Below are 23863 nucleotides of genomic sequence, written 5' to 3' on the forward strand. Positions count from 1 at the left end.
ATATATGCGTATCGCCGACCTACATAGAGACCTGGACCTCCCTACAATAAGGCAATACTTCAAAATACTCTCCGTGAGATATTTTGACAGAGCCGCCACTCATCCCAATCCTCTGGTGAGAGAAGTAGTAACATACGTACCGAACCGTCATTACAAAGGTTTTAGGAGACGTCCTAAACACGCGCTCATCGACCCGGACGATGATATCACAGTTAGAAATAGGATCACCGCATCGGTAGATCGCAGTAATAATAGTAGGGTTACACTACACACAGATGCACACACACACCGCACTCGCCGGCGAGAGCGAGGTCCCCGCTTCCGCACGTCCCTCGCGAGAGGGCGTCGGAGGCCGCCGCTGGCAATCCCTCCTTTATCCACGACGTCCTAAGTTCGTGGTCCGAGCCTCACTTCTAGCAGGCGCCCTTAGAACGTACGTACCCTAGAGGCCCTTCAGGCCCCTTTGTAACGGGCCGGTCCCAGCACCGGCCCACTCTTCCGGTGACGCTGTAAAAGCCGCAGGGCTAACAGTATTATACATTTCAAAAAAAAAAAATTTTTTGAACACAAGCGTCTTGTACTTCGTACCGCGCGCACTGCTGGAATCACTTCGCATCGATAATTATATCGTAAGATTATTCGGTTGTTGTTGTTGTTGTCGTCGTTATTATAATTGAAGATGCCGCCTAAAACGAGCGGTAAGGCAGCCAAGAAATCCGGCAAAGCCCAAAAGAACATCTCCAAATCGGACAAGAAGAAGAAGAAGCACAAGAGGAAGGAGAGCTACGCTATTTACATCTACAAAGTTCTGAAGCAGGTGCATCCCGACACCGGTATCTCAAGTAAGGCCATGTCTATCATGAACTCCTTCGTGAACGATATATTCGAACGCATCGCCGCCGAAGCATCACGTCTCGCGCACTACAACAAGAGATCCACCATTACATCGAGGGAGGTTCAGACGTCCGTGAGACTGTTGCTGCCCGGCGAGTTGGCCAAGCACGCCGTCAGTGAAGGGACCAAAGCCGTCACTAAGTACACCAGTTCCAAGTGAAATGTTTCGTTATTAAATAACGAAAAAAAAAAAACGTTATAACATCATCATAAAGCAACACTTATAATAATTATCACCTATCATATAGGTGTATATGTGATTTTATAAGATTATAAAAAAAGGCCCTTTTCAGGGCCACAAAATGATTCCCATAAAATAATAATAATAATTATATTATTATTAATATAAGTTTCAACACATCGAATGATCATCCAGCTCGATATTATTCTTTCAATACATTAAAATATAGTTAGTTGCTTAATATATATCATTATAATATATTGTATGTATTAAAGAACTGATCGTCGACTTACGATATGTATGTATATGATAAAATCTATAACTATAATATCAATATGGATACGTAGAAGATATTCTAGAATGTAGATATAATTGAATAGAGTAATGAGTTGATCGTGTCGTTTTTAAAAATTCTATATAATTTGTGTGTATAAATAAATACGACGATCAAAATTATTACAAAACGACAACTACTATACTACTCATAATGCTAATTACGAAGACGACGGTGTCGATTTAGTGACTAGAAGCCGAAACCCGAACGCCTCGAACGATCCCCGCCGACCGCCTCCGGAGTACGTATATAAGAGCCCGTCGGTTTTAAAACGGCTGTCATTATAGTTCGATCGTCGCTGTAGTGCACAACTGTCCGTCGTTTCGCCGTTCCGTGTAGAATATACCGATAGATTAGTAGTAGTAGTAGTTTTATTATTATTACTACTTTTTATTAATAATGGCTCGTACTAAACAAACCGCTCGTAAATCAACCGGTGGTAAGGCACCACGTAAACAGCTAGCCACGAAGGCCGCCCGTAAGAGCGCACCGGCAACCGGAGGAGTGAAGAAGCCTCATCGTTACAGACCCGGTACTGTGGCACTTCGTGAGATCCGTCGCTACCAGAAGAGCACGGAACTTCTCATCCGCAAGCTACCCTTCCAACGTCTAGTACGTGAGATAGCTCAAGATTTCAAGACCGATCTGCGTTTCCAGAGCTCTGCGGTGATGGCTCTGCAGGAGGCTAGCGAGGCGTATCTCGTAGGTCTCTTCGAAGACACGAACCTTTGCGCTATTCACGCTAAACGCGTCACTATTATGCCTAAGGACATCCAGCTAGCAAGAAGGATTCGCGGCGAACCTGCCTACGTAGAAGTGTCAATGGTGTTGTTTTTTTTATATGTATGTACCTAAATAGTTTGTGTGTGTGTTGTTATAATTCTGGAAATTGTATATATATATATATATATATATATATATATATATACATACACACACATATATTTATAGTTCATCCTACGTATATAAACAACACAACAACGAATATAAAAAAGGCCCTTTTCAGGGCCGCATATATATCTGAATTAATAAAATAACGTTTCATACGACCGATAACGTCTAAACAACAATATTATGCCTATCTTTGAACAATAATATATAATTAGTGAACGGAGAAATATTTTATATACCTAATATAAAATTTATTATGTTACGTATTTATTATTAACCACACACAGCACCAGTATTTAGATCAAATAAATCGATAGATATGTATAAGTAGCAATAACAACATATTAATATAATACGCGTGTAAAAAAATAAAATATTGGACGTAATGTTACGACGAAAGTAAAGTATACAAAATAATAATAATAATAGTATTAATAATTACATGAATTCTGGAAACAAGTCGAAACATGTTAGTCCCCCATCGTGTCGTCGGCTTTACTTTGTAGATGGCAGTTCCAACTACTGCGCAGGTGCCTCTCTTCAGTTTCTTTCTAAGAACGATTGTAAATATGTTTTATTATGTATATGTCTATTTATTTTTTATTCATATTCATATGTATATATAAATATATATTATATACAAAAAAAAAAAATTTAAGAGAAACATTACTCTAGAGGCACGACGGACAGTGTGTCGCGGGGTCCGGGGAGGGCGATAGTACCCCGTCCCTCGCCCCGTACATCCACACCACCACATCGTACGTTTCCCCCCCCAGTAACTACCGGTATACACTATAAAAGGAACGCATTTGTATCAGACGATTTTACACACGGAACGACACGCGCGCGCAACGCTATCGTTCGGAACGTTCGAAATCGTAAAGAAGTGAAGAAGAAATAATAATAATCGCAACGACTACATCATCATGACCGTCGCGGTAAAGGAGGAAAGGGTCTGGGAAAGGTGGAGCCAAGCGACACAGGAAAGTACTCCGTGATAACATCCAGGGTATCACCAAACCGGCCATACGTCGTCTGGCACGCAGAGGCGGCGTCAAACGTATCTCCGGTCTGATATACGAAGAGACCAGAGGCGTTCTCAAAGTATTCCTAGAGAACGTCATCCGCGACGCCGTCACGTACACCGAGCACGCGAAGAGGAAGACCGTCACAGCCATGGACGTCGTGTACGCCCTGAAGCGACAGGACGCACCCTATACGGTTTCGGCGGTTAAACGTTCGGCGTGTCTATACGTATATAACCGGCTCCCGACTACGTGATATAAAGCAGAAGAGGAACAACACAACACCCAACACCAACACCAACACCGACACCGACAACATCATCATGACGATATCATCTCATCGTCACGAATAATAAAGTGAAGAAATGTCGTCTTGTCAATATATATACATGTGTGTATATATATATACGTCTCGCGTGTGACTGAGTGACCGATCGAGCGAGTGCCTGTGCCTGTGCCGATTCTCTCCGCCCGACGCCCGACTGGAATATAAATTTTTTCTCTTCTCGCTTTATATCATGTGTCATCGGAAATTTTTTGTTTTTTAAAAAAAGGCCCTTTTCAGGGCCGCATATGTATCCGTTAAAATATTATTCACAATAGTGAATATCGAATACGAGTTTCAACGACGGAATAATATAAAATGGATGATAGGTATAGGTGGTGCCGAACCACCTATCTAGTTGATTTCAAATTCAACTTACTAAAATCTACTCTCACGACGACAAACACAGTAAACGAACACATTATTAACTCTCATATCATAACACTAATAAATACATATATTTTATTATTGTTATTATATTATTATTATTATATAATTTATATTTATCTACTAATCGCCAACTCATACAAGGTATATCTTAAGGGTATATTATTTAATTATGTAATTACTTAATTAATTATTTGATTATGTTATTATTCTACGAATTTATATACATAATATATATATATATACACTCGTATATAGGTGCATACTTTTTATAATTCTTCTCTGAATACAATTCATATTTTCTTATCCCTCCGAATATATAATATGTATCGATGTATTTATTATGTATATCAAACGGACATCCCACCGATGTACCTACTATATAAATATTATTATTAATTAATTTAACATTTTAATAAATTGAGGTGATCGATGATACTACCACAACCACACTAACAACAACAACAACTACTACTACAACCATCGTCATTTCGATAATCGTATCATCATAATATTCATCTTCTATTATACAATCAATTATATAATAAATTAACGTCCTGTTATTATTATTATCTAATATAATATAAAACGACGACGACGACGACGACCACTACGAAGACGACGACGATGATGATGCATTCATTCGCCTTTGCTTCTCGCCATACTCTAGCCTCCTAGTGTGTGTTTTACGAGACCAGACTTCGATGCCGCATAAACCGTTCATAAATCATAACAGACGATGATTATGTTATCAGGGTATTGGAGTGATGTCTTCGTTTTCAATTAATCGATATTACATTAGATTATAAGGTATTCTAAATGAGAAAAATAACTTTTAAACGAGACCTTAGGTACGTCCCGAATGATATATCGAATTCAAACGTCTATTAATCTATGCTATCTACGTTAATTATGTAATTCATTGTTGATATTGAGAGTCAGGTTTAAGATTAATCATATTGCATCTTGAATTTAAATAAACATATATATTATATTAAATAAACGTATAAAACGGATGGATGTTAGTGAAAAGTTAGAAGTGTTCGTACGTGAAAATGTTTAGCGACAACGCGGTTCTCCTTACGGTATATTCGACGTTCATGAATCCACTAGCGACCTCTGCGGCGAAACGAGTTCGTATATCTTCTCTCGCTCATTATTACGTATAATAAAAGTCGTCGTCACGCGTCCACTTTCGTGTTCGTATAAAATAAAATAACATTTTTATTTTATTTTCTTTTTGCTTTTCGTTTGTCTGTCTGTCTGTCTGTCAGTCTTCATTGTTAGTTGTGTTTCGTAAACTGTGTGTGTGTTCGTTTTAAAAAGAAGTAAAATGGCAGATACCGCAGTAGCATCCGAAACTCCAGCTCCGGCTACACCGGCGAAGAAACCGAAAGCGGCAGCGGCCGCAGCGGCCGCCGCCGCCGCCGCAGCGGCTGGATCGAAGAAACCTAAGGCTAACCTACGCATCCTAAAACCGCTGAAATGGTCAACAACGCCATTAAAGAGTTGAAGGAGCGCAGCGGTTCATCGTTACAGGCCATCAAGAAATACATCGCCGCTCAATACAAAGTCGATACAGAGAAATTGGCACCGTTCATAAGAAAATATCTTAAGAGCGCCGTCGAATCCGGTGCCCTAATACAGACAAAGGGAAAGGGTGCTTCTGGTTCTTTCAAATTGGAATCTAAATCATCGGCAGCAAAGAAACCCTCATCGTCGGGAGGTGGCGGTAAGGCCAGCGGCGGTGGTCCCGCCGGAGGCGGTAGGGCTGCAGCATCTTCGGCATCGGCTAAATCTAAGAAAGCCGCCGCCACGGCATCGGCAGTGGCCGCGAAGGGAGGTAAGAAAGGCGGTACCGCAGCTTCGTCCGCTGCGTCTTCACCATCTAAAGCTAAAGCATCGGCGGCGGCGGCTAGGGATAAGAAAGCGGCCGCAGCCGCAGCCGCGGCTGCCAAAAAGAAGCCAGCTGCTGCTAAGAAGGTTCCGCATCCGCCAACGCCTCTGCCGCATCCTCAGCGGCAGCGTCTAAGGCCAAAGGAGCAGCATCCAAGGCCAAGAAGAGCGCCAAACCTCCCACTAAGAAACCAAAAGCACCGAAACCGAAGAAAGCAGCCGCCGGTACCCCGAAATCGAAACCCGCAGCTAAGAAAGCAGCAGCAGCGAAAAAGTAATAATTTTTTTTTTAATATTACTTTATCTATCGCGTAAATCAGCGACGGCGGCGGCAGCATCGGCACCGTGAGTTTGAGCGTCATCTTCGATTCCGTTCAATGATGATGATGATGATGATGATGATGTTGATACGCGGGACCCGGGGTTGTTGTTGTTGTTGTTGATATTAGTGTGTTTGTATATTTGAATATCAAAGTCGTCGTATAGAATTACGATAGAATCGAAAATTATTATTATATTGATATAATAATAATAATAATAATAATAATAATAATGATCATCATAACAACTTGATTCAATTGGAAATTGTCAAGCCGAATGTACATAGGTAATTAATTATGTTCAGTTTTTGTGTGTGAAACATTCTTAAATATCATCGATATCACACACACACACGCCCACGCACACACACACCGACGGCATCGCACTGTCTCTCCGTGCCCCCATACACTACAACGTTCGAAGAATCGACGAGAGTGACGTTCATCTTACTAGCACACGTCGCAGATACGAAAGAAAGCAAAAGAAAAATAAATAAAAAGCCCTTTTCAGGGCTAACATATGTTTCATTATGAACCCAATGGTGTGTTCTCGTTTTCCAACTGACAAAGATCGTCTTAAAATAATATACAGATAGATAGATATACATATAGATAGATATACAGATAGATAGATAGATAGATTAGATATGTATAATCAGAAATAATAGTATGTACGAAAATAGCGTACAATTCAATAATAATAATTTATAATCTGAGAATAACGTCAGTATTAAACATACTCATTCGTGTTATAATAAATATGATGATATATTATGAAAAATATTAGTTACATTGCAATAATAATAATAATAATAATAATAATAATAATGAAAACATAATTATAATAATCTCATAACTATCATCATCATCACTATGTAAGCTCCCTATCACTTGCAATATTTTTCTTTTACCTCAGTTTAGTTTTGGAAACCCCTCCCACTCCACGTCTACTTTAGCTCGTTATTCGTCTATATCCCCACCAGTACGTGTAGAAGTATAAAACGATCGAGGCGACCTACAAAATTTTTATATATACGTCGACTCTCTGTCCGTCGTGTGTATAATAATAATAGTTGTTTCGTTCGTTCGTTCGTTCGTTATATTTTTTCGACTAAACCGTTAATAACTTCTATATTAACAACAATGTCTGGACGTGGTAAAGGTGGCAAAGTTAAGGGAAAGGCAAAGTCTCGTTCTAACCGTGCGGGTCTACAGTTTCCTGTGGGTCGTATACACAGATTGTTGAGAAAAGGTAACTACGCGGAGCGCGTCGGTGCCGGTGCTCCCGTTTATCTCGCTGCCGTTATGGAATATCTTGCAGCTGAAGTTCTCGAGTTGGCCGGTAACGCTGCCAGAGACAACAAGAAGACCAGAATCATACCTAGACATCTTCAGCTAGCCATAAGGAACGACGAAGAGTTGAACAAGCTTCTATCGGGTGTGACGATAGCTCAGGGAGGTGTACTACCAAACATCCAGGCCGTATTACTGCCAAAGAAAACGGAGAAGAAGGCCTAAATGACAGCCAGCCCCCCTCACATTAACATCGTCGTCAACATCATCGGACAGCGCACCATCGTGTCATCACTATATACAGACAGATACAGAATCATACAGAGATGTATGAAAAATAATAACAACAACAACAAAACAACATCTTCATTACTCGCACTAACCGACTCATTCTTCTTGTGAAGTAATAGTGCATGTCAGTATTTTTATATTACTGATAATATAGAGAGAGTGAGAAGTGTTTCTTATAGGGAATGGGGATGATGTGATGTTTTTATTTATTATTTTTTTTTTTTGTATGTATATAGTCATACATCCAAATGATGTTTAAAAAGGCCCTTTTCAGGCCACAAAATAAATCGTTGTTTAACGTATATGTATTTTATATATATATACGAACAGTTCCAACGATACGAGACGTCGTCAATTATAATAAAATATATATTTATTATCGTTTTACGTATTCATATAATTAAGAAATTGCCTACGCTCAGTATATAATTATATATGACTTTATGAAAAACAATTAAATACAAAGAATAATCTACTTTTGTAAGCCGATGATCTGCTTAATGCGATTATTATTATTATTATTATTACTAAATTTAAAATTTAACAAAAAAGATCAAAAGCATTTAATAAAACCGAAAACTAATTTGTGTAATTACATTTTAATTAATAAGAATATATATGTATATAATAATTAAATAATAATAGGAAACACCGATATTCGCATACTGACTGAACTATTTTTGAGATATTGTTATTATAAAACTTATAACTTACATTGTGTCATTTATATTTTGGCAACATGGTTATTTTTGATATTGTTATTATTTTATTTTTCATGACTCTTTGACGTGAAACCTAGCCGACGAAGAAGGAATTCGCCCCCCCCCCCCCCCCCCCCCCCCCCAACGTATAATTCACTTCGGACCCCATCGTCGAAACCGCTTCCCATTGGTCGGCGGGGACGAGCGTGCTCGATACACACGTATCGGCTTGAACATAAAAATATAAATAGTAGCAAATTCTGTGAAATTTTTTGAACACAAGCGTCTTGTACTTCGTACCGCGCGCACTGCTGGAATCACTTCGCATCGATAATTATATCGTAAGATTATTCGGTTGTTGTTGTTGTTGTCGTCGTTATTATAATTGAAGATGCCGCCTAAAACGAGCGGTAAGGCAGCCAAGAAATCCGGCAAAGCCCAAAAGAACATCTCCAAATCGGACAAGAAGAAGAAGAAGCACAAGAGGAAGGAGAGCTACGCTATTTACATCTACAAAGTTCTGAAGCAGGTGCATCCCGACACCGGTATCTCAAGTAAGGCCATGTCTATCATGAACTCCTTCGTGAACGATATATTCGAACGCATCGCCGCCGAAGCATCACGTCTCGCGCACTACAACAAGAGATCCACCATTACATCGAGGGAGGTTCAGACGTCCGTGAGACTGTTGCTGCCCGGCGAGTTGGCCAAGCACGCCGTCAGTGAAGGGACCAAAGCCGTCACTAAGTACACCAGTTCCAAGTGAAATGTTTCGTTATTAAATAACGAAAAAAAAAAAACGTTATAACATCATCATAAACAACACTTATAATAATTATCACCTATCATATAGGTGTATATGTGATTTTAAGATTATAAAAAAGGCCCTTTTCAGGGCCACAAAATGATTCCCATAAAATAATATAATTATATTATTTTAATATAAGTTTCAACACATCGAATGATCATCCAGCTCGATATTATTCTTTCAATACATTAAAATATAGTTAGTTGCTTAATATATATCATTATAATATATTGTATCGATTAAAGAACTGATCATTGACTTACGATATGTATGTATATGATAAAATCTTTATAACTATAATATCAATATGGATACGTAGAAGATATTCTAGAATGTAGATATAATTGAATAGAGTAATGAGTTGATCGTGTCGTTTTTAAAAATTCTATATAATTTGTGTGTATAAATAAATACGACGATCAAAATTATTACAAAACGACAACTACTATACTACTCATAATGCTAATTACGAAGACGACGGTGTCGATTTAGTGACTAGAAGCCGAAACCCGAACGCCTCGAACGATCCCCGCCGACCGCCTCCGGAGTACGTATATAAGAGCCCGTCGGTTTTAAAACGGCTGTCATTATAGTTCGATCGTCGCTGTAGTGCACAACTGTCCGTCGTTTCGCCGTTCCGTGTAGAATATACCGATAGATTAGTAGTAGTAGTAGTTTTATTATTATTACTACTTTTTATTAATAATGGCTCGTACTAAACAAACCGCTCGTAAATCAACCGGTGGTAAGGCACCACGTAAACAGCTAGCCACGAAGGCCGCCCGTAAGAGCGCACCGGCAACCGGAGGAGTGAAGAAGCCTCATCGTTACAGACCCGGTACTGTGGCACTTCGTGAGATCCGTCGCTACCAGAAGAGCACGGAACTTCTCATCCGCAAGCTACCCTTCCAACGTCTAGTACGTGAGATAGCTCAAGATTTCAAGACCGATCTGCGTTTCCAGAGCTCTGCGGTGATGGCTCTGCAGGAGGCTAGCGAGGCGTATCTCGTAGGTCTCTTCGAAGACACGAACCTTTGCGCTATTCACGCTAAACGCGTCACTATTATGCCTAAGGACATCCAGCTAGCAAGAAGGATTCGCGGCGAACGTGCCTAAACGTAGAAGTGTCAATGGTGTTGTTTTTTTATATGTGTATGTACCTAAATAGTTGTGTGTGTGTGTGTTGTTATAATACTGGAATTGTATATATAATATATATATATATATATATAATATACATACACACACATATATTTATAGTTCATCCTACGTATATAAACAACACAACAACGAATATAAAAAAAGCCCTTTTCAGGGCCGCATATATATCTGAATTATAAAATAACGTTTCATACGACCGATAACGCCTAAACAACAATATTATGCCTATCTATGAACAATAATATATAATTAGTGAACGGAAAAATATTTTATATACCTAATATAAAATTTATTATGTTACGTATTTATTATTAACCACACACAGCACCAGTATTTAGATCAAATAATCGATAGATATGTATAAGTAGCAATAACAACATATTAATATAATACGCGTGTAAAAAAATAAAATATTGGACGTAATGTTACGACGAAAGTAAAGTATACAAAATAATATAATAATAGTATTAATATTACATGAATTCTGGAAACAAGTCGAAACATGTTAGTCCCCCATCGTGTCGTCGGCTTTACTTTGTAGATGGCAGTTCCAACTACTGCGCAGGTGCCTCTCTTCAGTTTCTTTCTAAGAACGATTGTAAATATGTTTTATTATGTATATGTCTATTTATTTTTTATTCATATTCATATGTATATATAAAATATATTTATAACAAAAAAAAAATTTAAGAGAAACATTACTCTAGAGGCACGACGGACAGTGTGTCGCGGGGTCCGGGGAGGGCGATATAGTACCCCGTCCCTCGCCCCGTACATCCACACCACCATCGTACGTTTCCCCCCACCAGTAAACTACCGGTATACACTATAAAAGGAACGCATTTGTATCGGAGACGATTTTACACACGGAACGACACGCGCGCGCAACGCTATCGTTCGGAACGTTCGAAATCGTAAAGAAGTGAAGAAGAAATAATAATCGCAACGACTACATCATCATGACCGGTCGCGGTAAAGGAGAAAGGGTCTGGGAAAAGGTGGAGCCAAGCGACACAGGAAAGTACTCCGTGATAACATCCAGGGTATCACCAAACCGGCCATACGTCGTCTGGCACGCAGAGGCGGCGTCAACGTATCTCCGGTCTGATATACGAAGAGACCAGAGGCGTTCTCAAAGTATTCCTAGAGAACGTCATCCGCGACGCGCCGTCACTTACACCGAGCACGCGAAGAGGAAGACCGTCACAGCCATGGACGTCGTGTACGCCCTGAAGCGACAGGGACGCACCCTATATACGGTTTCGGCGGTTAAACGTTCGGCGTGTCTATACGTATATAACCGGCTCCCGACTACGTGATATAAACAGAATAGGAACAACAACAACACCACACCGACAAACGACACCGACACCGACACAACATCATCATGACGATATCATCTCATCGTCACGAAGAATAACTGATGAATGTCGTCTTGTCAATATATATACATGTATATATATATACGTCTCGCGTGTGACTGAGTGACCGATCGAGCGAGTGCCTGTGCCTGTGCCGATTCTTCTCCGCCGACTGCCCGACTGGAATAATATTATACGAATATAAATTTTCTCTTCTCGCTTTATATCATGTGTCATCGGAAATATTTTTGTTTTTTAAAAAAAAGGCCCTTTTCAGGGCCGCATATGTATCCGTTAAAATATATTATTCACAATAGTGAATATCTATCTGTAATACGAGTTTCAACGACGGAATAATATAAAATGGATGATAGGTATAGGTGGTGTGGTAGGTGGTGCCGACCGAACCTATCTAGTTTGATTTCAAATTCAACTTACTAAAATCTACTCTCACGACGACAAACACAGTAACGAACACATTATTAACTCTCATATCATAACACTAATAAATACATATATTTTATTATTGTTATTATTATTATTATTATTATGAATTTATATTTATCTACTAATCGCCAACTCATACAAGGTATATCTTAAGGGGTATATTATTTAATTATGTAATTACTTTTAATTATTTTTGATTATGTTATTATTCTACGAATTTATATACATAATATATATATATATATATACACTCGTATATAGGTGCATACTTTTATTATAATTCTTCTCTGAATACAATTCATATTTTCTTATCCCTCCGAATATACGTAATATGTATCGATGTATTTATTATGTATATCAAACGGACATCCCATCGATGTACCTACAAATTATAATTATTATTAATTAATTTACATTTTAAATAATTGAGGTGATCGATGATACTACCACAACCACACTAACAACAACAACAACTACTACTACAACCATCGTCATTTCGATAATCGTATCATCATAATATTCATCTTTATTATACAATCAATTATATAATAAATTAACGTCCTGTTATTATTATTATCTAATATTAATATAAAACGACGACGACGACGACGACCACTACGAGACGACGATGATGATGCATTCATTCGCCTTTGCTTCTCGCCATACTCTAGCCTCCTAGTGTGTGTTTTACGAGACCAGACTTCGATGCCGCATAAACGTTTCATAAATCATAACAGACGATGATTATGTTATCAGGGTATTGGAGTGATGTCTTCGTTTTCAATTAATCGATATTACATTAGATTATAAGGTATTCTAAATGAGAAAAATAACTTTTAAACGAGACTTAGGTACGTCCCGAATGATATATCGAATTCAAACGTCTATTAATCTATGCTATCTACGTTAATTATGTAATTCATTGTTGATATTGAGAGTCAGGTTTAAGATTAATCATATCGCATCTTTGAATTTAAATAAACATATATATTATATTAAATAAAACGTATAAAACGGATGGATGTTAGTGAAAAGTTAGAAGTGTTCGTACGTGAAAATGTTTAGCGACAACGCGGTTCTCCTTACGGTATATTCGACGTTCATGAATCCACTAGCGACCTCTGCGGCGAAACGAGTTCGTATATCTTCTCTCGCTCATTATTACGTATAATAAAAGTCGTCGTCACTCACGCGTCCACTTTCGTGTTCGTATAAATAAAATAACATTTTTATTTTATTTTCTTTTTGCTTTTCGTTTTGTCTGTCTGTCTGTCAGTCAGTCTTATTGTTAGTTGTGTTCTGTAAACTGTGTGTGTGTTCGTTTTAAAAAGAAGTAAAATGGCAGATACCGCAGTAGCATCCGAAACTCCAGCTCCGCTACACCGGCGAAGAAACCGAAAGCGGCAGCGGCCGCAGCGGCCGCCGCCGCGCCGCGCAGCGGCTGGATCGAAGAAACCTAAGGCTAAACCTACGCATCCTAAAACCGCTGAAATGGTCAACAACGCCATTAAAGAGTTGAAGGAGCGCAGCGGTTCATCGTTACAGGCCATCAAGAAATACATCGCCGCTCAATACAAAGTCGATACAGAGAAATTGGCACCGTTCATAAGAAAATATCTTAAGAGCGCCGTCGAATCCGGTGCCCTGATACACAAAGGGAAAGGGTGCTTCTGGTTCTTTCAAATTGGAATCTAAATCATCGGCAGCAAAGAACCCTCATCGTCGGGAGGTGGCGGTAAGGCCAGCGGCGGTGGTCCGCCGGAGGCGGTAGGGCTGCAGCATCTTCGGCATCGGCTAAATCTAAGAAAGCCGCCGCCACGGCATCGGCAGTGGCCGCGAAGGGAGGTAAGAAAGGCGGTACCGCAGCTTCGTCCGCTGCGTCTTCACCATCTAAAGCTAAAGCATCGGCGGCGGCGGCTAGGGATAAGAAAGCGGCCGCAGCCGCAGCCGCGGCTGCCAAAAAGAAGCCAGCTGCTGCTAAGAAAGGTTCCGCATCCGCCAACGCCTCTGCCGCATCCTCAGCGGCAGCGTCTAAGGCCAAGGAGCAGCATCCAAGGCCAAGAAGAGCGCCAAACCTCCCACTAAGAAACCAAAAGCACCGAAACCGAAGAAAGCAGCCGCCGGTACCCCGAAATCGAAACCCGCAGCTAAGAAAGCAGCAGCAGCGAAAAAGTAATAATTTTTTTTTTAATATTACTTTATCTATCGCGTAAATCAGCGACGGCGGCGGCAGCATCGGCACCGTGAGTTTGAGCGTCATCTTCGATTCCGTTCAATGATGATGATGATGATGATGATGATGTTGATACGCGGGACCCGGGGGTTGTTGTTGTTGTTGTTGATATTAGTGTGTTTGTATATTTGAATATCAAAGTCGTCGTATAGAATTACGATAGAATCGAAAATTATTATTATATTGATATAATAATAATAATAATAATAATAATAATAATGATCATCATAACAACTTGATTCAATTGGAAATTGTCAAGCCGAATGTACATAGGTAATTAATTATGTTCAGTTTTTGTGTGTGAAACATTCTTAAATATCATCGATATCACACACACACACGCCCACGCACACACACACCGACGGCATCGCACTGTCTCTCCGTGCCCCTACACTACAACGTTCGAAGAATCGACGAGAGTGACGTTCATCTTACTAGCACACGTCGCAGATACGAAGAGCAAAGAAAAAAATAAATAAAAAGCCCTTTTCAGGGCTAACATATGTTTCATTATGAACCCAATGGTGTGTTCTCGTTTTCCAACTGACAAAGATCGTCTTAAAATAATATACAGATAGATAGATATACATATAGATAGATATACAGATAGATAGATAGATAGATTAGATATGTATAATCAGAAATAATAGTATGTACGAAAATAGCGTACAATTCAATAATAATAATTTATAATCTGAGAATAACGTCAGTATTAAACATACTCATTCGTGTTATAATAAATATGATGATATATTATGAAAAATATTAGTTACATTGCAATAATAATAATAATAATAATAATAATAATAATGAAAACATAATTATAATAATCTCATAACTATCATCATCATCACTATGTAAGCTCCCTATCACTTGCAATATTTTTCTTTTACCTCAGTTTAGTTTTGGAAACCCCTCCCCACTCCACGTCTACTTTAGCTCGTCATTCGTCTATATCCCCACCAGTACGTGTAGAAGTATAAAACGATCGAGGCGACCTACAAAATTTTTATATATACGTCGACTCTCTGTCCGTCGTGTGTATAATAATAATAGTTGTTTCGTTCGTTCGTTCGTTCGTTATATTTTTTCGACTAAACCGTTAATAACATTCTATATTAACAACAATGTCTGGACGTGGTAAAGGTGGCAAAGTTAAGGGAAAGGCAAAGTCTCGTTCTAACCGTGCGGGTCTACAGTTTCCTGTGGGTCGTATACACAGATTGTTGAGAAAAGGTAACTACGCGGAGCGCGTCGGTGCCGGTGCTCCCGTTTATCTCGCTGCCGTTATGGAATATCTTGCAGCTGAAGTTCTCGAGTTGGCCGGTAACGCTGCCAGAGACAACAAGAAGACCAGAATCATACCTAGACATCTTCAGCTAGCCATAAGGAACGACGAAGAGTTGAACAAGCTTCTATCGGGTGTGACGATAGCTCAGGGAGGTGTACTACCAAACATCCAGGCCGTATTACTGCCAAAGAAAACGGAGAAGAAGGCCTAAATGACAGCCAGCCCCCCTCACATTAACCATCGTCGTCAACATCATCGGACAGCGCACCATCGTGTCATCACTATATACAGACAGATACAGAATCATACAGAGATGTATGAAAAAATAATAACAACAACAACAACAACATCTTCATTACTCGCACTAACCGACTCATTCTTCTTGTGAAGTAATAGTGCATGTCAGTATTTTTATATTACTGATAATATAGAGAGAGTGAGAAGTGTTTCTTATAGGGAATGGGGATGATGTGATGTTTGTTTATTTATTTATTTTTTTTTTTGTATGTATATAGTCATACATCCAAATGATGTTTTAAAAGGCCCTTTTCAGGGCCACAAAATAAATCGTTGTTTAACGTATATGTATTTTATATATATATACGAACAGTTCCAACGATACGAGACGTCGTCAATTATAATAAAATATATATTTATTATCGTTTTACGTATTCATATAATTAAGAAATTGCCTACGCTCAGTATATAATTATATATGACTTTATGAAAAACAAATTAAATAACAAAGAATAATCTACTTTTGTAAGCCGATGATCTGCTTAATGCGATTATATTATTATTATATTACTAAATTTAAAATTTAACAAAAGATCACAAAGCATTTAATAAAACCGAAAACTAATTTGTTAATTACATTTTAATTAATAAGAATATATATGTATATAATAAATTAATAATAATAGGAAACACCGATATTCGCATACTGACTGAACTATTTTTGAGATATTGTTATTATAAAACTTATAACTTACATTGTGTCATTTATATTTTGGCAACATGGTTATTTTGATATTGTTTTATTATTTTATTTTTCATGACTCTCCTACCGCCGACGAAGAAACTAGGAATTCGCCCCCCCCCCCCCCCCCGTATAATTCACTTCGGACCCCATCGTCGAAACCGCTTCCCATTGGTCGGCGGGGACGAGCGTGCTCGATACACACGTATCGGCTTGAACATAAAAAAATAAATAGTAGCAATTTCTGTGAAATTTTTTGAACACAAGCGTCTTGTACTTCGTACCGCGCGCACTGCTGGAATCACTTCGCATCGATAATTATATCGTAAGATTATTCGGTTGTTGTTGTTGTTGTCGTCGTTATTATAATTGAAGATGCCGCCTAAAACGAGCGGTAGGCAGCCAAGAAATCCGGCAAAGCCCAAAAGAACATCTCCAAATCGGACAAGAAGAAGAAGAAGCACAAGAGGAAGGAGAGCTACGCTATTTACATCTACAAAGTTCTGAAGCAGGTGCATCCCGACACCGGTATCTCAAGTAAGGCCATGTCTATCATGAACTCCTTCGTGAACGATATATTCGAACGCATCGCCGCCGAAGCATCACGTCTCGCGCACTACAACAAGAGATCCACCATTACATCGAGGGAGGTTCAGACGTCCGTGAGACTGTTGCTGCCCGGCGAGTTGGCCAAGCACGCCGTCAGTGAAGGGACCAAAGCCGTCACTAAGTACACCTTTCCAAGTGAAATGTTTCGTTATTAAATAACGAAAAAAAAAAAAACGTTATAACATCATCATAAAGCAACACTTATAATAATTATCACCTATCATATAGGTGTATATGTGATTTTATAAGATTATAAAAAAGGCCCTTTTCAGGCCCAAAATGATATCCCATAAAATAATAATAATAATTATATTATTATTAATATAAGTTTCAACACATCGAATGATCATCCAGCTCGATATTATTCTTTCAACATTAAAATATAGTTAGTTGCTTAATATATCATTATAATATATTGTATCGATTAAAGAACTGATCATTGACTTACGATATGTATGTATATGATAAATCTTTATAACTATAATCCAATATGGATACGTAGAAGATATTCTAGAATGTAGATATAATTGAATAGAGTAATGAGTTGATCGTGTCGTTTTTAAAAATTCTATATAATTTGTGTGTATAATTAAATACGACGATCAAAATTATTACAAAACGACAACTACTATACTACTCATAATGCTAATTACGAAGACGACGGTGTCGATTTAGTGACTAGAAGCCGAAACCCGAACGCCTCGAACGATCCCCGCCGACCGCCTCCGGAGTACGTATATAAGAGCCCGTCGGTTTTAAAACGGCTGTCATTATAGTTCGATCGTCGCTGTAGTGCACAACTGTCCGTCGTTTCGCCGTTCCGTGTAGATATACCGATAGATTAGTAGTAGTAGTAGTTTTATTATTATTACTACTTTTTATTAATAATGGCTCGTACTAAACAAACCGCTCGTAAATCAACCGGTGGTAAGGCACCACGTAAACAGCTAGCCACGAAGGCCGCCCGTAAGAGCGCACCGGCAACCGTAGGAGTGAAGAAGCCTCATCGTTACAGACCCGGTACTGTGGCACTTCGTGAGATCCGTCGCTACCAGAAGAGCACGGAACTTCTCATCCGCAAGCTACCCTTCAACGTCTAGTACGTGAGATAGCTCAAGATTTCAAGACCGATCTGCGTTTCCAGAGCTCTGCGGTGAGGCTCTGCAGGAGGCTAGCGAGGCGTATCTCGTAGGTCTCTTCGAAGACACGAACCTTTGCGCTATTCCGCTAAACGCGTCACTATTATGCCTAAGGACATCCAGCTAGCAAGAAGGATTCGCGGCGAACGTGCCTAAACGTAGAAGTGTCAATGGTGTTGTTTTTTTATATGTGTATGTACCTAAATAGTTGTGTGTGTGTGTTGTTATAATACTGGAAATTGTATATATAATATATATATATATATTATATATTATATACACACACATATATTTATAGTTCATCCTACGTATATAAACAACACACAACGAATATAAAAAAGGCCCTTTTCAGGGCCGCATATATATCTGAATTAATAAAATAACGTTTCATACGACCGATAACGCCTAAACAACAATATTATGCCTATCTATGAACAATAATATATAATTAGTGAACGGAAAAATATTTTATATACCTAATATAAAATTTATTATGTTACGTATTTATTATTACCACACACAGCACCAGTATTTAGATCAAATAATCGATAGATATGTATAAGTAGCAATAACACATATTAATATAATACGCGTGTAAAAAATAAATATTGGACGTAATGTTACGACGAAGTAAAGTATACAAAATAATAATAATAATAGTATTAATAATTACATGAATTCTGGAAACAAGTCGAAACATGTTAGTCCCCCCATCGTGTCGTCGGCTTTACTTGTAGATGGCAGTTCCAACTACTGCGCAGGTGCCTCTCTTCATTTTCTTTCTAAGAACGATTGTAAATATGTTTTAATTATGTATATGTCTATTTATTTTTTATTCATATTCATGTATATATAAAATATATTTATAACAAAAAAAAAAATTTAAGAGAAACATTACTCTAGAGGCACGACGGACAGTGTGTCGCGGGGTCCGGGAGGCGATATAGTACCCCGTCCCTCGCCCCGTACATCCACACCACCATCGTACGTTTCCCCCCACCAGTAAACTACCGGTATACACTATAAAGGAACGCATTTGTATCGGACATTTACACACGGAACGACACGCGCGCGCAACGCTATCGTTCGGAACGTTCGAAATCGTAAAGAAGTGAAGAAGAAATAATAATAATCGCAACGACTACATCATCATGACCGGTCGCGGTAAAGGAGGAAAGGGTCTGGGAAAAGGTGGAGCCAAGCGACACAGGAAAGTACTCCGTGATAACATCCAGGGTATCACCAAACCGGCCATACGTCGTCTGGCACGCAGAGGCGGCGTCAAACGTATCTCCGGTCTGATATACGAAGAGACCAGAGGCGTTCTCAAAGTATTCCTAGAGAACGTCATCCGCGACGCCGTCACTTACACCGAGCACGCGAAGAGGAAGACCGTCACAGCCATGGACGTCGTGTACGCCCTGAAGCGACAGGGACGCACCCTATACGGTTTCGGCGGTTAAACGTTCGGCGTGTCTATACGTATATAACCGGCTCCCGACTACGTGATATAAAGCAGAATAGGAACAACAACAACACCAACACCGACACCGACACCGACACCGACAACATCATCATGACGATATCATCTCATCGTCACGAAGAATAAACTGATGAAATGTCGTCTTGTCAATATATATACATGTGTATATATATATACGTCTCGCGTGTGACTGAGTGACCGATCGAGCGAGTGCCTGTGCCTGTGCCGATTCTTCTCCGCCCGACTGCCCGACTGGAAATATTATACGATATAAATTTTCTCTTCTCGCTTTATATCATGTGTCATCGGAAATATTTTTTTTTAAAAAAAAAAGGCCCTTTTCAGGGCCGCATATGTATCCGTTAAAATATATTATTCACACTAGTGAATATCTATCTGTAATACAGAGTTTCAACGACGGAATAATATAAAATGATGATAGGTATAGGTGGGGTGGTAGGTGGTGCCGAACCGAACCTATCTAGTTTGATTTCAAATTCAACTTACTAAAATCTACTCTCACGACGACAAACACAGTAAACGAACACATTATTAACTCTCATATCATAACACTAATAAATACATATATTTTATTATTGTTATTATTATTATTATTATTATATGAATTTATATTTATCTACTAATCGCCAACTCATACAAGGTATATCTTAAGGGGGTATATTATTTAATTATGTAATTACTTAATTAATTATTTGATTATGTTATTATTCTACGAATTTATATACATAATATATATATATATAACACTCGTATATAGGTGCATACTTTTATATATTTCTTCTCTGAATACAATTCATATTTTCTTATCCCTCCGAATATACGTAATATGTATCGATGTATTTATTATGTATATCAAACGGACATCCCATCGATGTACCTACAATATATAAATATTATTATTAATAATTTAACATTTTAAATAAATTGAGGTGATCGAATGATACTACCACAACCACACTAACAACAACAACAACTACTACTACAACCATCGTCATTTCGATAATCGTATCATCATAATTTCATCTTCTATTATACAATCAATTATATATAAAATTAACGTCCTGTTATTATTATTATCTAATATTAATATAAAAACGACGACGACGACGACGACCACTACGAAGACGACGATGTGATGCATTCATTCGCCTTTGCTTCTCGCCCCTACTCCACGTCTACTTTAGCTCGTTATTCGTCTATATCCCCACCAGTACGTGTAGAAGTATAAAACGATCGAGGCGACCTACAAACTTTTATATATACGTCGACTCTCTGTCCGTCGTGTGTAATATAATAATAGGTGTTTCGTTCGTTCGTTCGTTCGTTATATTTTTTTCGACTAAACCGTTAATAACATTCTATATTAACAACAATGTCTGGACTGGTAAGGTGGCAAAGTTAAGGGAAAGGCAAAGTCTCGTTCTAACCGTGCTGGTCTACGTTTCCTGTGGGTCGTATACTATTGATTTTGAGAAAAGGTAACTACGCGGAGCGCGTCGGTGCCGGGCCTCCCGTTTATCTCGCTGCCGTTATGGAATATCTTGCAGCTGAAGTTCTCGAGTTGGCCGGTAACGCTGCCAGAGACAACAAGAAGACCAGAATCATACCTAACATCGTCAGCTAGCCATAAGGAACGACGAAGAGTTGAACAAGCTTCTATCGGGTGTGACCGATAGCTCAGGGAGGTGTACTACCACACATCCAGGCCGTATTACTGCCAAAGAACGGAGAAGAAGGCCTAAATGACAGCCAGCCCCCCTCACATTACCCATCGTCGTCAACATCATCGGACAGCGCACCATCGTGTCATCACTATATACAGACAGATACAGAATCATACAGAGATGTATGAAAAATATAACACCAACAACAACAACAACATCTTCATTACTCGCACTAACCGACTCATTCTTCTTGTGAAGTAATAGTGCATGTCAGTATTTTTATATTACTGATAATATAGAGAGAGAGTGAGAAGTGTTTCTTATAGGGATGGGGATGATGTGATGTTTGTTTTATTTATTTTATTTTTTTTTTTGTATGTATATGTCATACATCCAAATGATGTTTTAAAAGGCCCTTTTCAGGGCCACAAATAAATCGTTGTTTAACGTATATGTATTTTATATATATACGACAGTTCCAACGATACGAGACGTCGTCAATTATAATAAAATAATATTTATTATCGTTTTACGTATTCATATAATGAAATTGCCTACGCTCAGTATATAATTATATATGACTTTAGAAAAACAAATTAAATAACAAAGAATAATCTACTTTTGTAAGCCGATGATCTGCTTAATGCGATTATTATTATTTTTTATTACTAATTTAAAATTTAACAAAAAGATCACAAAGCATTTATAAAAACCGAAAACTAATTTGTGTTAATTACATTTTAATTAATAAGAATATATATGTATATAATAATTAAATAATAATAGGAAACACCGATATTCGCATACTGACTGAACTATTTTTGAGAATTGTTATTATAAACTTATAACTTACATGTGTCATTTATATTTTGGCAACATGGTTATTTTTGATATTGTTATTATTTTATTTTTTCATGACTCTCCTACCGCCGACGAAACTAGGAATTCGCCCAGCCCCCCCCCCCCCCCACGTATAATTCACTTCGGACCCCATCGTCGAAACCGCTTCCCATTGTCGGCGGGGACGAGCGTGCTCGATACACACGTATCGGCTTGAACATAAAAATAATAAAAGTAGCAAATTTCTGTGAAATTTTTTGAACACAAGCGTCTTGTACTTCGTACCGCGCGCACTGCTGGAATCACTTCGCATCGATAATTATATCGTAGATTATTCGTTTGTTGTTGTTGTTGTTGTCGTCGTTATTATAATATGAGATGCCGCCTAAACGAGCGGTAAGGCAGCCAAGAAATCCGGCAAAGCCCAAAGAACATCTCCAAATCGGACAAGAAGAGAAGAAGCACCAGAGGAAGGAGAGCTACGCTATTTACATCTACAAAGTTCTGAAGCAGGTGCATCCCGACACCGTATCTCAAGTAGGCCATGTCTATCATGAACTCCTTCGTGAACGATATATTCGAACGCATCGCCGCCGAAGCATCACGTCTCGCGCACTACAACAAGAGATCCACCATTACATCGAGGGAGGTTCAGACGTCCGTGAGACTGTTGCTGCCCGGCGAGTTGGCCAAGCACGCCGTCAGTGAAGGGACCAAAGCCGTCACTAAGTACACCAGTTCCAAGTGAAATGTTTCGTTATTAAATACGAAAAAAAAAAAACGTTATAATCATCATCAAACAACACTTATAATAATTATCACCTATCATATAGAGGTGTATATGTGATTTTATAATTATAAAAAAAGGCCCTTTTCAGGGCCACAAAATGATTCCCATAAATATAATAATAATATATTATTATTAATATAGTTTCAACACATCGAACGATCATCCAGCTCGATATTATTCTTTCAATACATTAAAATATAGTTAGTTGCTTAATATATATCATTATAATATATGTATTTATTAAAGAACTGATCGTCGACTTACGATATGTATGTATATGATAAATCTGTATAACTATAATATCAATATGGATACGTAGAAGATATTCTAGAATATAGATATAATTGAATAGAGTAATGAGTTGATCGTGTCGTTTTTAAAATTTCTATATAATTGTGTGTATATATATATATACTTAAGACGATCAAATTATTACAAAACGACAACTACTATACTACTCATAATGCTAATTACGAAGACGACGGTGTCGATTTAGTGA

The 23863-nt window shown here is 38.4% G+C and overlaps 7 protein-coding genes and 6 pseudogenes across 7 annotated transcripts; all 13 read left to right on the plus strand.

Annotated features, from left to right (window-relative positions):
• The first annotated feature begins 580 nt into the window (after positions 1-580).
• Positions 581-1203, plus strand: LOC133320517 (histone H2B). The gene has a single exon (XM_061529101.1). It carries the CDS (start codon positions 680-682, stop codon positions 1052-1054), a length of 375 nt encoding a protein of 124 aa, XP_061385085.1. The 5' UTR covers positions 581-679; the 3' UTR covers positions 1055-1203.
• Positions 1204-1779: 576 nt separating this feature from the next.
• LOC133320440 (histone H3-like) lies at positions 1780-3098 on the plus strand. Its single transcript, XM_061528918.1, has 2 exons — positions 1780-2234; positions 2976-3098. The coding sequence occupies exons 1-2, from the start codon at positions 1809-1811 to the stop codon at positions 3096-3098; spliced, it is 549 nt and encodes a 182-aa protein (XP_061384902.1). The 5' UTR covers positions 1780-1808.
• Positions 3099-3219: 121 nt separating this feature from the next.
• LOC133320441 (histone H4-like) lies at positions 3220-3550 on the plus strand (annotated as a pseudogene).
• A 1795-nt stretch (positions 3551-5345) lies between these two features.
• LOC133320534 (histone H1B-like) lies at positions 5346-6321 on the plus strand (annotated as a pseudogene).
• Positions 6322-7386: 1065 nt separating this feature from the next.
• LOC133320523 (histone H2A) lies at positions 7387-7792 on the plus strand. Its single transcript, XM_061529107.1, has one exon. The coding sequence runs from the start codon at positions 7397-7399 to the stop codon at positions 7769-7771; it is 375 nt and encodes a 124-aa protein (XP_061385091.1). The 5' UTR covers positions 7387-7396; the 3' UTR covers positions 7772-7792.
• A 1019-nt stretch (positions 7793-8811) lies between these two features.
• On the plus strand, positions 8812-9345 carry LOC133320518 (histone H2B). Its single transcript, XM_061529102.1, has one exon. The coding sequence runs from the start codon at positions 8930-8932 to the stop codon at positions 9302-9304; it is 375 nt and encodes a 124-aa protein (XP_061385086.1). The 5' UTR covers positions 8812-8929; the 3' UTR covers positions 9305-9345.
• Positions 9346-10022: 677 nt separating this feature from the next.
• LOC133320514 (histone H3) lies at positions 10023-10531 on the plus strand. The gene has a single exon (XM_061529100.1). It carries the CDS (start codon positions 10052-10054, stop codon positions 10460-10462), a length of 411 nt encoding a protein of 136 aa, XP_061385084.1. The 5' UTR covers positions 10023-10051; the 3' UTR covers positions 10463-10531.
• A 935-nt stretch (positions 10532-11466) lies between these two features.
• Positions 11467-11898, plus strand: LOC133320442 (histone H4-like; annotated as a pseudogene).
• Positions 11899-13653: 1755 nt separating this feature from the next.
• On the plus strand, positions 13654-14917 carry LOC133320443 (histone H1B-like). Its single transcript, XM_061528919.1, has 3 exons — positions 13654-13979; positions 14087-14301; positions 14358-14917. Exons 1-3 carry the CDS (start codon positions 13654-13656, stop codon positions 14489-14491), a joined length of 675 nt encoding a protein of 224 aa, XP_061384903.1. The 3' UTR covers positions 14492-14917.
• Positions 14918-15586: 669 nt separating this feature from the next.
• LOC133320520 (histone H2A) lies at positions 15587-16557 on the plus strand. The gene has a single exon (XM_061529104.1). It carries the CDS (start codon positions 15676-15678, stop codon positions 16048-16050), a length of 375 nt encoding a protein of 124 aa, XP_061385088.1. The 5' UTR covers positions 15587-15675; the 3' UTR covers positions 16051-16557.
• Positions 16558-17074: 517 nt separating this feature from the next.
• LOC133320444 (histone H2B-like) lies at positions 17075-17582 on the plus strand (annotated as a pseudogene).
• Positions 17583-18311: 729 nt separating this feature from the next.
• Positions 18312-18722, plus strand: LOC133320532 (histone H3-like; annotated as a pseudogene).
• A 912-nt stretch (positions 18723-19634) lies between these two features.
• Positions 19635-23328, plus strand: LOC133320512 (histone H2B-like; annotated as a pseudogene).
• Positions 23329-23863: the final 535 nt, after the last annotated feature.

Source organism: Danaus plexippus (genome assembly GCF_018135715.1).
Source record: "Danaus plexippus chromosome 29 unlocalized genomic scaffold, MEX_DaPlex mxdp_36, whole genome shotgun sequence".
Classification (NCBI taxonomy): Eukaryota; Metazoa; Arthropoda; class Insecta; order Lepidoptera; family Nymphalidae; genus Danaus; species Danaus plexippus.